The sequence below is a fragment of the Hippocampus zosterae genome, chromosome 8, assembly GCF_025434085.1.
Source record: "Hippocampus zosterae strain Florida chromosome 8, ASM2543408v3, whole genome shotgun sequence".
In the NCBI taxonomy this organism is placed as follows: domain Eukaryota; kingdom Metazoa; phylum Chordata; class Actinopteri; order Syngnathiformes; family Syngnathidae; genus Hippocampus; species Hippocampus zosterae.
In genome coordinates, this window is record NC_067458.1 from 15,804,418 (window position 1) to 15,818,134 (window position 13,717).

The 13,717-nt window shown below is 42.7% G+C and overlaps 1 protein-coding gene across 2 annotated transcripts in view; it reads right to left on the reverse strand.

The window, feature by feature from the left end:
* Positions 1-13,717, reverse strand: part of elavl4 (ELAV like neuron-specific RNA binding protein 4) — an 87,038-nt gene that overhangs the window by 43,520 nt on the left and 29,801 nt on the right. For both annotated transcript variants that reach the window (XM_052072867.1, XM_052072866.1), the window contains exons 3-4: positions 8,941-9,027; positions 3,586-3,832 (exon numbers count right to left, since the gene is read on the reverse strand). In XM_052072867.1, the coding sequence (XP_051928827.1) occupies positions 3,586-3,832; positions 8,941-9,027 (334 nt within the window). The remainder of the gene's footprint in view (positions 1-3,585; positions 3,833-8,940; positions 9,028-13,717) is intronic.

Genomic DNA, 13,717 nt, shown 5'->3' on the forward strand with positions numbered 1-13,717 from the left:
CTGTATAAATGGCATGTCTTACCAATAATGCCCCCTTGGTGGTAATAACAGCTGTGAATGTGCCGAGCGATGCCGGTGGAATAGAAATGGTGAATGCACGGACGTCATGACAGGTCTTAAGTTTCACACAGCCTGTTGCGTTTAAGCTTCTGGAGCGTCTGTCGCAGCTACGTCGTTGGATCACTGCTGAAAAGAGCCGACAGTGTAACAAGAACAATGTTGTCCATCGTAAACAAATCGGGTTTCTCTGTCAATCACTGAAAGGTTGCAATAAGGCCTTTTGGTACTGTACCAAGTTCCCTGAACTCGCATGGAATTATTTTTTCATTGCAGTGTAGCATAAGAGCCTTACTTGGTGGAGGCAAAGCTTAATGGAAGTGCTCTGCGCGAACTAGAGATGTTTCGTGTTAAATCCAGTCCACCTGAAATGTTTTATTTTTTCGTGTGTGTGTATAAGAATGATGTTGGCGGCAGGTTTTCACATGCTGCCTGTCAGTGGAGGAGCGCTGGCTTGAACGACTGCGCAGCTGACATCACAGTCTATCTATTTTTCATAGCCAACATCTGCTTGGCTTGCTACAGTGTCATTACAATTTGCATCAGCTCAACAGATTTCTTGCATAAATGTGAGACGTAGAAGGTGACTATAGTGGTATGCAAAAAAAAAAAAAAAAAAGAAAAAGGGGGGGTGCATTAAATTAAAGGATGGCATCCTTCATGTTGACATGAAACAATATTTGGCATAAATTGCTTTCTCTCGATTCAAAAAAATCAATTTATGTTTTGGCAAGAAAAGCAATTTTCTTTCCAATTGTAAAAATCATTTGCATTTTTTTGCCAACAGACAGCTGGCTTAAAAAAAATCGTCATCACATCTTTTGATCTAGTCATGAGTGGTTTTACAACCTCATGCCTCTTCTCTAGAACGTATTACAACTGCAAAAGGCAGTACGGTCGACACACTTAATTCAAACAATGACACGCTTTTTATGGCATATTTGCATTAAGGGTAAACTGAAAGACCCATCCACAGGTGAATGCCTACGGCTTATATCGCGTGGGCCGCGTGTAAGGTAGTGTTAAATAAAAGATTAACTTCCGTTTCCCTGGTGTGTTATAAGAACACAAGCAGCAGGTAAGCAGGTGGGGCAAGTGCGGGGAGCAAGCCAGACACCCAGAGGTAGCTTTTCAAACGCTTCAAGTCAGCCAGGGTGACAGGTGGAGCTCAAGTGTCCGTCTAGCCAGGCCTCACACCACGCTGCCATCTTCAGAGCTGACAGGGGCTTGTAAAGAGGAAGCCGCGACCACATGCGAGCGTGTGATCGCACCTTGTCAGTGAGCTTCCACATTTCACTCAAGATGCTCGGCGACAGATCGAAAGATGCGAGTCAATGAAGGAATAAACACTCATTGGACACATCCTGTCATGAGGTACACCTGAGTCGTCTTATGATGAGCTGTGTCACACGCCTGCCTCAAAGTGTGACCTGTGTATTTATATTTGCATCAATGTCTTTATTATGGCGGCCCAGTAGTCCAGTGGTTAGCACGTCGGCTTCACAGTGCAGAGGTACCGGGTTCGATTCCAGCTCCGGCCTCCCTGTGTGGAGTTTGCATGTTCTCCCCTGGCCTGCGTGGGTTTTCTCCGGGTGCTCCGGTTTCCTCCCACATTCCAAAAACATGCGTGGCAGGCTGATTGAACACTCTAAATTGTCCCTAGGTGTGAGTTGGGTGCGAATGGTTGTTCGTTTCTGTGTGCCCTACGATTGGCTGGCAACCGATTCAGGGTGTCCCCCGCCTACTGCCCGAAGACAGCTGGGATAGGCTCCAGCACCCCCCGCTACCCTAATGAGGATCAAGCGGCTCGGAAGATGAATGAATGAATGTCTTTATTATGTGATGACTATTTCTTTTGTAAATATAGGCGGTTCGTAAGGCCTGCCGCTTACTGAGCGAGAAAAAAAAAGACAGTTGACGACTCACACCATGCTGCAATGGAAAATCTGCGACCCTGTATCGGGTTATGAAGCTCTACATGCAGTATGCGCCACAATACTATTTTTGTATTGAACCAAGAAACATGGCTGATTGTCAAGGACGATGCAGACTGCCAGAAAGGGATTTTGAGAGGTTCCAGGCAATGATTGATCGCCCCATTCGCTCAGGTACATTTTCGATTGCTATCTGACTCCGATTACGTTGCAGCCCTGTTCACCAGCGCATCAAATTGCGAGTTGCACCAAATCTAGTGGTCAACGGTCAGCCATAAGTTGCCATGCCCGTCATATTGCGTGTGACAGTTCAGTCTGGTATGTAAGCGTTATGCAAAAACGATCCATTTTCCGATCCGCTTTATCCTCATAAGGGTCGCGGGGATGTTGAAGCTTATCCCAGCCATCTTCGGGCAGTAGGCGGGGGGACGCCCTGAACCGGTTGCCAGCCAATCGCAGGGCACACGGAGACGAACAACGATCCACGCTCACACACCAAGGGACAATTTAGAATGTTCCATGAAACCTGCCATGCATGCTTTTGGAATGTGTGAGGAAACTGGAGTACCCGGGGAAAACCCACACAGGCAAACTCCTCACAGGAAGACCGGACCTGGGATTGAACCCACGACCTCTGCACTTTGAGGTCAACGCGCTAACCACTAGACCTATGCAAAAACTCCATAACTAATTAGATCGACTACATGGAGATGTGTAACATGGGTGATTCTCCAATCAGTAATGCTGAATATTTCAGTAAATCATGCGTGTTTGTGTTTGTCGGGTACGCTGGTATTTGACAGTTTTGAACAGGTTGACAACGATTGAGTTTTCGTCCAAACATGCTACTGGCCCGCTTCCTGGTTGCTTGAAAAATCATATCTAAGGGTAAAATCGAGCAGAGGGAGACCAGGATGATGTTGACAAGGTGCAGGATCCCAATATTATTTTGATACACAACAGCCTCCATTACCCGAGTGCGCCTGACTCCATTTGGTGGCCTATTACGGCAAAAGAGGGAAATTACTCTGAAGAGGAATAACAGAGTATCCTCTAAACTTGGCTGGACTTTTTTGGTCACTGGCACCAACACATTTGCCATCATTGCCAAAACTTATCTTTAGGGTAAAACAAATGCAGTGATTTTGTCCACACACCACATTTTTATTCCAGTGTTGGTGTGTTGTTTGCCCGCCGGCTCTCTCACTGTTTGGCGATCACTGATTCCTGTTTACTCTTTAATGAGATTATCAGAAGAGGAGTGTCTGTAAGTAGGATCTAAAATGAAAGATATTACGGAGCATTATCCAAGAGATGATCCATCTGCCGCACTGCCACCATGACGAGATTACAGCCGTGATTAGTGGCAGGAGGCTCCGTTCAATTCAAACAACTTTGGAGAACATGTGGCACTTCGCTGCATTGCTGAGTCGCAGCGTTTTAAACGTGCCGTGTTATTGTTTTGTTGGCGTTACATGTGTGGTCTATATCACTGTAATCAACGCTGTAAAACGGAAGTCGTCTTTCTGGTTCATTCCTCGCAAGAAAGTGGAAAGATGGCACGGACTGCGGTCTTAAGGTCTTCATTGCGTACCTGTAATCTTGTCGCGGACCAGTTTGCAGGATTCAATCTCTCCGATGCTACCGAAGAGGCTGCGGAACTCCTCCTGGGTCATGTTCTGTGGCAGGTAGTTGACAATGAGGTTGGTCTTGCTGTCGTCGTTTGTCGGCCCGGACTGCATGGGCGAGGGGCATCCGCGGCTGTTAGTGGTTGGGCCGTTGGCTGTGTTGCCTCCTCCGCTTGGTCCGTTTGTCACCGGAGCCTCCATGTTACTGATGATCTGAGAGAGGCCAGGAGGAAGAGAGTGGGAAAAGACAAGCAGATGGACGCATTAGTCTAAATGATGTTTTTTAATGGGGTTGACCAATGCAATATGAAAACATTTCGAATTGACTAAAGTTGTTTCTGTGCTAATATTTACCCCCCCCCCCCCCCAAAAAAAAATCTGAAATCCATTTGTCAAACTCAAGGCCCGTGGGCCAGATCTGGCCCGCCAGGTCAATTTATGTGGCCCATGAAAGCAAATCACGTGTGTCAACAAGCTATGATCTTTCCCAAAATGCAAACTTATTTCAAAGACATAGCCAGAAATCCAACAAAAGACAAATTGATATGTATCCACATCGATTTTAAAGTCAAGTCAAGTCAAGTCAACAGTATTTATAGAGCACTTTCAAACAGCCATCGCTGTATACAAAGTGCTGTACATGGAGCGATTTAACATACACAATAAACAGTAAGACGAATCGGCAATAAAGGCGGTCGAAAGCACCAATAAGTAAAATCAAGAACAAATCTAAGTCATGCTGAGTCAAACGCCAAAGAATACAACTGAGTTCGATTCGGTTCGATTTAATGCACTTGCATGTTTGAAATCAAATCCAATATTCCAATTCAAATCACTTTATGTTACAAACCTAGCCACTACCATGTTTTATTTCCATCTAAGAGTTACATATTCAACAACTGAAAAAAATGAATTACACTCTTATCCTCATTCCAGTTTGTTTAAAAAAAAGTACCCCACTTTGGCAATTTATGCAGTAATCTAAACCAAACATGAAGATTCTCATTCAAAGGTGTATCAAGATCAAAGTATTCTACATTTTAGCAACTGGGGCACCCTTTTAGCCAAATACTGCATTAAACAGCCGCTGATGCTACTGCTGTGGCAGAAAAGTTCTGACTCTTCTTCTCGGGTTTTGAAGAGCATCTCAGGATCAAAGTGTTCTCAAAGGAACTGTGAGCTTGCATAAGTGTGTGAAAATAAGCTAAAAAAAAGAAGGGAGGAGTGAGAGTCAGAAATTGGAGGAGGAAGATGTAGGTTGCTTTCACACAAGTGCCTTTTGATGTGTTTTTAAATAGACTTGTCACCTGTCATTAAATATTACTCTCCCAGAGTAATGGGTGGAGTCACATATTTGCATACGATTTGTAAACAAAGTGTGACTGTCACTGAGGGTGACGACTCGGGAAGACACTTCACTAGATGAATAAGGGAGGCAGGAGTTCCCAAATTGAGGATCTTAGGACAGAAAACGTCCATTTTAAATAAATACATCGTTAGGAAGTGACAGCCCATACAATTTTAAAATGGTTTCAATGCAATCTTTTGCGATTACCGAACGCACCCATTCTGAGCTCTCGTAAATATAATTGTGACACGTCATATCAAAACCAAAACTAAAACGCCATTTGGATTCAAACCGAGTGTTATCATCATAAGTGCGATGGCACCCCTATTTACTCATTCAGACGTGCATCTATTTTTAACTATTCTGAAGTATGCACAGGCAGACTGAACTTAGAAGTACACAGTAAAAGAAGCGCACCCACTTTGTTTCTATTTTTGGAATAACTGCCCAAAAAACAAAAACAAACAAACAAAAACAAAAAAAGTGTGCTAATCATATACCTAAAAATGGTGTCATCACTTTTCAATTAATTTACAAAGTTGTGGTGAACCACAAACTCAAAATTGCAGCATTTATCATACACACCAAATAACAATATTTGACATTAAATACATTGTTGTAAAAGTAATACATGGACCCGTAATAAAATATATCAAATGAAATAAAATGGACCATTGTTCAAGTAACAATTCAATTTTGTTTCTGTTTTCTACAGATGTGACATTGACCTTGTATTTACTTCACTTTCATGAATTGCATTTAATTATATTCGCTATCATACCATTATTTATATCCTACCAAGAAACCGCCTTTTCACAAAGATATGACCAATGCTCTTTATTTTCAATTAGCATGTTGCTCTGGACCGTACCACCACCCTCTCATTAAGCAGTTACACACACATGAAGACACACACTAAGGGCCTGCACTCATTCCCACGGTGAGGCATCTTCAGTTACAACACACAAACACACACCCACGCATGCACGCACGCACACACACAGAACAGGAGAGAACAATGGGCTTGAAACCACAGCAAAGAGGGGGAAAACTGACGAAGAAATGTCTAAAAGCTCTCAAGATGAGAGCTGCATGCAAATTGTTCTTTTGACAGTATCCTTCCCCGCTCGACTCTCTACCACAACAAAGACAGCCACAGTGTGAGTGATGGTGTGTGTGTGTGTGTGTGTCAAAGTATTGGAGAAAGACAGAACGGTATGTGACCATAACACAGTTGACTGAAGAGGGCCTTATTATTAAATGTGTTTGCATTCCCCTGCTGGGATGCTCCAGTCCATCTCTGCCTTTCAACTCCATGGGACACTTTGAGAAGTTTGGGCCCCACAATGGCTGCCTCTAATTAGCGGAGACCAGCAGAGCCCGTGTGGACATTTGTATGTCGCTGCATGTGTATGCCCACCAGCGTGTGTGCTCCTTAGCATGCCACTTTATGGAAGTAATGAACACGCTGGCGGCTCCTCATCACCCACAGTGGAGCTCAGAAGTCAATGTGCATCCTGCCGACTGCAGTATTCTCGGCTACCAGTCTTTTGCGGCGGAGTTTTCTACTCAAGCCACAATGCACAAAAAATTAAATAGTCATACTCATTATTTGCTCAACCAAACCTCTGTGGCGGACGGAAAAGGAAGGGCTGGGCGAATACAGAAAAAATAAAAATCCCAATTATTTGGAGTGAAAGAAAAATCCCGATTAATAAACACGATTATTCATTGAATTCCAAACTTTGTATTTATTTCAACGGATGAAAATCAACTTTAAATACATCCTAAAGGAACCAGAAAATAAATTAGTCACTAGTAAAGCCTTACTGTATTAATATAATAGCATTAAAAAAAGAATAGATGCTCTTGCTGTGGGCGCATTGGCCTCTTAAGTGCTATGTGGTGCAGGGCAGGCATGGCGATGCACAACATTTACATAAAAAAAGTAGAAGAAGAACGTTGTGATTTCACATCATCAAAACAAGGCGTTCACAGATTAGAAAGAATATATGGGGTTGACTCTTTTAATTCTTATACTATATTACCTGTCTGTATCTGTTAATACAGCATGTGTGTCTGAATATTGCTCCCGACACGCCAAACTAAGTTTCTATTAGCCAGTCAATGGAATTTCCCATTGGCTGCTAACATTTGCACTGGCAATGTCTTGTGTTTCAACATTCAATGTGCGTAATTCCTTTTGTTGTGTGTTTAGTTTGTATCCAGTGTTTAGTTTGGGAATTTGTGTACACAATTAATCGTGTTTTTTGATTATCATCATGAGAAGCCACAATTGAAATCACTATTAAATTTCTTTTAATTGCCCACCCCGAGGCAGAAGGTAGTTTTGTGTTCCACGGACACACAAACTCCATCGCTCCGCTCATAGCGCTCATTCGCTCACCAATTTAACAGTAGTGATGTTAGATTTGTGATTGACAGTGTGCTGGAATGGAGTGATAATGGCGGTGCCCAATGTCTGCTGTGGCTGCTTTGGCTCACGATAGTTTTGCCAACCCGGGACTAAATCGAACATCAAAACCAGTGGAATCGGTGAAAACAACTCAATGGAATATTGTTAAAAATCTGCTTGAGTGGATTTTCGAGGGTTATTCCGGCTTCCATTCACATTCCCAAAACATTCTTGTTAGGTTCATTGAAGAGACTGATGTGACTCGACTGCCAGTGTGAATGTGAGTGGCAATGCTGATTTGTTTATATGTGAACTGTGATTGGCTGGCAATCAGTTTGGGATGTACTCCACCCCTCAACTCAGAAATGCAAGGAAGTGAGCTTGGGAAAGCGCAGGAAAAAAATGGATGGACGGATATAACAGTTGCCTGTGACGTACTATCGTCAAATACCCCAAGGACACAGAAAAACAGCACACTTCACACAACTGTTTTTTTATCTTGCTGAAATTAGCCTGTTTTCAGGTGTAGGAGCTAGGGGGCTACATGTTGAGTTGAGACACAAGGCTAAAAAAAAGAGAGGGAACTGCTAAATACTGTACATGCAAGTCACAAGCAAGGATTGCATTTTCCCTCAAGAAGTCAGCACTTCCTCACAGAGTCAGCAGTTGAGCCCCAAGCCGCAAAATGACACTTGTCAATTTGTGTGAGCGCGCATCGGACAAATCGTCTAACACCATTCACAGTGTGTCAACAGCTTTACCGAGCAATCAATAATGTTAGCTAAGACTATTCTGTGGAGCCAACATGATTCAATGCAGCTCTGCTTACTTTTGGACGTTGAAATACTGTAGTTTTCAGATAGGGTAGACTGACAGTGGCTTAAATAAAATTCAAATCTTTACACATTTTAGGTGGTTATATCTTGTTCTTAGAAATTTGGTGCGGATGTAGCCGAACTGATATGACGCAATTAGCAAAAGTCAGGCTTGCTCACAAACATGCTTAAAAAATAGGCAGATTAAAGCTTTGTGAATGGTTGGCCAAGTCCTCCAGAGACCTAAATATTTGTACACAAGCAGTTATAAGTCTAATTTAATATTTTCCCTTTAATAATGGGCACAAAGATACTTGTGTAGCATCACTCTAATGAATGGGCTCTTACAATGACATTGCTACGAGGGGCTCTGAGAATCATAATATTATTACAGTGTTACAGTGACAAAAAAACCAAAAAAACTGATTTATCGGTTTTAGTGATTTCACCAATTCATCGGCCATCTCTAATACATTGGTTCTAAATATCTCATTATCAAGATAGTGTTCATTTAAATGAGTGAATTTGAACTGAGAAAGCAACAGATGTGAGCAGTACTGTTTTGCCTTTTACTCATCCCTTCACAGAAGTCCTTTCATCCGTCCATCCATCCATCTAAATGTCTCAGTCAACAGTATCACTACTGGCACAAAGTTGTCTAAACGCAATATCAGATCATATTACTTGATGGTTGCGCAAAATGCCCGGCCAATCCATTTATCTTGAGCAGTAGTCTCCTTACCATCTTTGGCTGTGTCAGCAATCCCTTCTCTGCCCAGCCCTGGAGCTGCGGGAGCTCGGCCTGACGCCACTGTGTCTCTGTCGACCCCTATGGAGCGGAGCACATGGAGGGAGGGAGGGATGCATAGCCCACCGTCAGCATCATTTACTCACTTTTCACTTTGTTTAGGGTAGCGTTTGTTGATGTTTGGATGGGAGGAAGCGGGAGGGAGGGAGAGGGAATGGCAGCTCACAAGTACTATGTAGTCATTCAACCGCTAAAATAAAAATGGCTGAGTAGAAATGGTGGGAATAGTAAAAATGTATTGGGACACACGCACGCACACATACACACATGCACGCACACACACACATGCACGCACACACACACACACACACACACGCACGCACACACGCACACAATCACAGTAAGTGAAAATGAAAATCATTTGAAGCGATAATAGCTTCCATTCTCCACAAAGACTCGCCACAAGAACTTGATTAGCGCACAGTTTCTGCCTGTGTTCATCCATTTGTTGTCCAAACAAATCAATCCGTCCATAAAAACAAACAAACATGAAATTATTGATCATGTATTGGCAACCAGCCCCTGATTGATTATTTACAGATGAAATATGTGTGTAATAGCATTGTCCCAATGGTATCCGTTGCTGTGGTTTCAAGAAGCGCCACAGTGGCTGGAAAAAAAATCACTAATTGTGTGTGTTGCAAACAGCAGATTGGAGTTGTCCTTGCAATGACCTTGGGTTTATGAGTTTATAATGAGGGTTTCCCTCTTGCTATCCACGGGTAAACAAGCCTGCGGTTGAAGACACAGAAATGTCACAAATGAGCAGGAAGTCTGTTCGGCAGCTCTCGAGAGCGAGGCGGGCGTGGGGGGGCCTTAATGCCTACAGCTATGGATGCCACGAGCAGCCAATTTAGCAGGAGAGGGGAAAGAGAGGTGGGATGACCTCTGCTTTCATTTACTCCTTCTGAGGGATGAGGAGGGGGAGCGGGCGATCAGTTGGAAGGAAGAAGAAAGAGAAAAGGATGAGCAATGTGGAAGACACTTCCCATGCTTCAAAGAAGGGGAGAGATGAGGTCGACAAGAAGAGAGAGAGAGAGAGAGAGAGAGAGAGAGAGAGATAGAATCTGTACTGCACATGTCCTCTTGTCAATGTGTCTTGTAAACCTGGTTGAGAATGCGCAATGGAGGTTTAAATGAGAATGAAGTGTCAAAAGGAAGGAGGATCCACCAGAACAAATAGGTCAGTGGTTATCCTAGGTATCAGAGTATTGAGCCACCTTTTTTTTTTTTAGTCACGTGAAGACCAAAAAAAATGCGGTGTACAGTAAGACAGACTCATCGTAATGGTTTTGCAAGACATGAAAACCATTTCTGCAATGAAACAAATGAGTGTGGCATTTGGACAGCAGAACCTCCAGTGTTGCTGGTCAATGTGTCATTTGTTCGGATGGAGAAACAATTTCATTTGTCACTTTCAGGCAAGAATTATTTTTGTTTTTAACCTGGAAATCCAAAACCTATCTTGGTGTGCGGAATATTGATTCACTCTCTGAATTTCTTAGCAGATAAAATCGTCAAAGGATCGACTGCTAGACATTCCTCTCTTGTGAATTTGCACTGTCGTGAGAATGAAAAGACTTGAAAATGGCGGGGAGGGAGCAAGTACATGCCATGTTTAAAGAATATATTAGATAAATACTTTGTCGTACTAGTAGTTGAAAATATAACAGAACGTTTCAACATGTTGGGTCACGGAAGTGATGTTATTCAAGACCAAAATGCCTTTGACAACAATTGACAACGCCTACAGCAACGAACCAATCAATGGCCAACTAGCGACTAGCATGACAGGTTCAAGCTAGATACAGTTTTACTGCTTTAAATGTACACGTCTATAAGTGAATATGTTTCATCTTCCTCTGTCAAAATGCCAGATTAGAAGCAAAATGTCTCGCATTAATCGCTTGATGCCGGCTCAGCAGAGGTCGAGCGCGACATCGAAGTCCGCTGAAGTTTCTCTCCATCTGCTGACTTTATGAATTAGTCTGAAGAGAAATTGTCTCCCAAAATTTCGATCAGTTGCACTGCTATATTTTGTTGACTGTTGTTATTCGGGTGTATTCAAGAATGCGGAAACACATCAATCTGGGCTGCACATTTCTAGTCGCAAAGAATGAAACTCGACGACAGCTTGTTTGTTCGCTAGGTGGCTCCAAAACCAAACTTTGCAACTATGGTGGAATTTTGTGGACATAAATCAAATCCAACGATAATCACAAACCAAAACATGCACTAGAATGGCCAGAACACAAAGCCTTTCGCAAACCCTGCATATTAACGTGACCATCTATTAAATATGATGCAGAAAAGCTACCCCGAAAGACCGAAACGTTAGACAGAGGGGAACATCAAAAGCATTTTTCACCCATTCCGCAAAGCTGTCGCTTCACATACGATGTCAGTGCGGTGAGGCGAGGCGTGCCGTGACAAGCAGACAAGTGCAGCGTCATCACGGCGTCCGCACGCGTGGCGATTGCATGTTAACAACCAGCAAGCAGGTGCATGTGAGCATCCGTTTGCGGCAGCATAATATCAGCCAGTGCACAATAGTCAATGTTCAACCAGTCGTTAAAACAAACAGTGCCAGCCTTACAACCCCCCCCCCCGCCACACACACACACACACTAACACACTTTTGCATGCAACTCCATCCATCATATTCACCCGCATCTCACATTCATCCCATGTGTGCATCTTTGGATAAAATCTAAAATAAAGGTGCAATTTACATTCAGCAACCATTTTGATGGAAATCCGCTCATGGATACATTTTCAATTATTCAGGGAGTACATTTCAGCCTGTGCTCAGATGCTGGGAAAACCTATTATATAATCAATACACTCTATCAGGCCATTAATATTTGATGGCGCTAAAGTGCTTCCTGTCTCCTTGGACTCCTGGCTAGTGGTGTCTGGGTGCTGCAGTCTGCCTCCAGCTAGGGATGCCAGTGCGCATTTGTATTTGTCTGGCAGTCCAAAATACTAATGGACCAAACTTATCTTTGTTTTACTGGTTTATGAATCCATTTTTTTCTAAAGCACTCTTCTAACGTAATACTCTCCCATAACTATATTTTACTTAGAACAGTTATGTGAACAATCTCCAAAGTCGTCTCATCTCATTTTGACCTTTGTCACGCCACTGCAGCTTTCACAGCATAAAGCATCGGCGTACTATCGAGAGTGCTGAGCCAGTGCGGGCTTCCCACCCCTTCTCTGTTTTAGCCTCGCAAAGCTCAGACAATCGATGTAGCCTGACTTGGCCGGGAAGAAGGGAGGCTGCGGAGAATGCAGAGTAGACAGGATGCTGCAGGAGCTCTCCGCTGACAGACACACTGCTTGGCAGCTACAAAATGGAGCCAGTGTGCAACCATCCGACTCGCTCGGATTTTTGTCTCACCATCTTGCGTTTGATAGTGCCATTTCCTTATGTTGCACCACAGTTTTGTATAGGAGCAGACTCCACAAACATGCGTAGTGCACGTTTGTGTGGAATTTAGAATGATGATATTTTCAAACTGGTCGGGCAATTTCCAGTGGTACAACTTACAAATCTTTCAAGTTACAAGCTGTTGATAGGACTTTTTTTTCTCCACCAAAAACTCAACTCAACTTGATTTATATTGAGCTTTCACAACAGCCGCAGCCATAACAACGCACAAAACAGAAAACAATAATGCACTCACGAAGCCACACCCTTTAAAATGGCGCTGAATAATTAATCACATTCCGTCGACATTGCAGTCCGACTCATTTATATTTGATTTTTTTTTTACCATTTATATTCTATTTATTTCCTTATTTGTATAAGCTCAAATAATTTCCAGTGCTTAAGAAGTGCAGTCTACATTTTTTCCATATTTGTTGTCATTTGACTGAAGACCTACTCACTTATGTTTTATGCCACACTTTGGTGGGGTGAAAACGTAATAAACTGAAAGAGACCGCAAGTCAACGGTTCGAACTGAACTCGGTCAGGAAAGTGTCTTTCATATTAATTCTTGAATCATTTGCCTTCCTTTTAGCATAGGCTTGACCTATGAAACCTTCAAAAATAATATATGAATAATTATAAGAAATAATAATAGTCTGATATTTTGTATTACAATTCACATTAATTCATTCCCTGTCTTTGTTGATAATACAATCGCATATTCACCCTTTCAGGGACAGCGGTTACTACAATGGACAGGGTGCATGAAAGGGTTAAATTGCACTCGCAATATTGAGGGAAATATTCGATTTTTTTTTTCTAAATCATTCTGCCCTAACCTATGCTAAAGCCCGAGCATTACCGCTCGTTTGTTTTTATGATTCACTATATTATGCTAAGCGGCACACTGTTTTGAACTTGGGCTCAACTTGATTCACGGTATACATTGTATATGTTTGCAAGTTCCTATCATTGTAGAAACAAAGACATTAGAACAAGGGCCACCACAGCACCAGAGACAGCTCCCGCATCCGCTCTTCTTTGCATTCGATTTTATTTATGTTTAGTTTATGCCTTCCTTCATATAACTTGACCAGCGTCTTGTGAGCTTGAAAATGTCCTGCAGGTCAGACAGATGCTGGACTGGATCAATTGGCGAAAGTAATGTGGGATATGCAAAAAACACTTATACACACACAAACACGAGCCTGCTCCTTTGTTGCACTCTCACCAGCCTGCCTCCAGTCTCATCGATCAGCATCTACTTTACCAAAT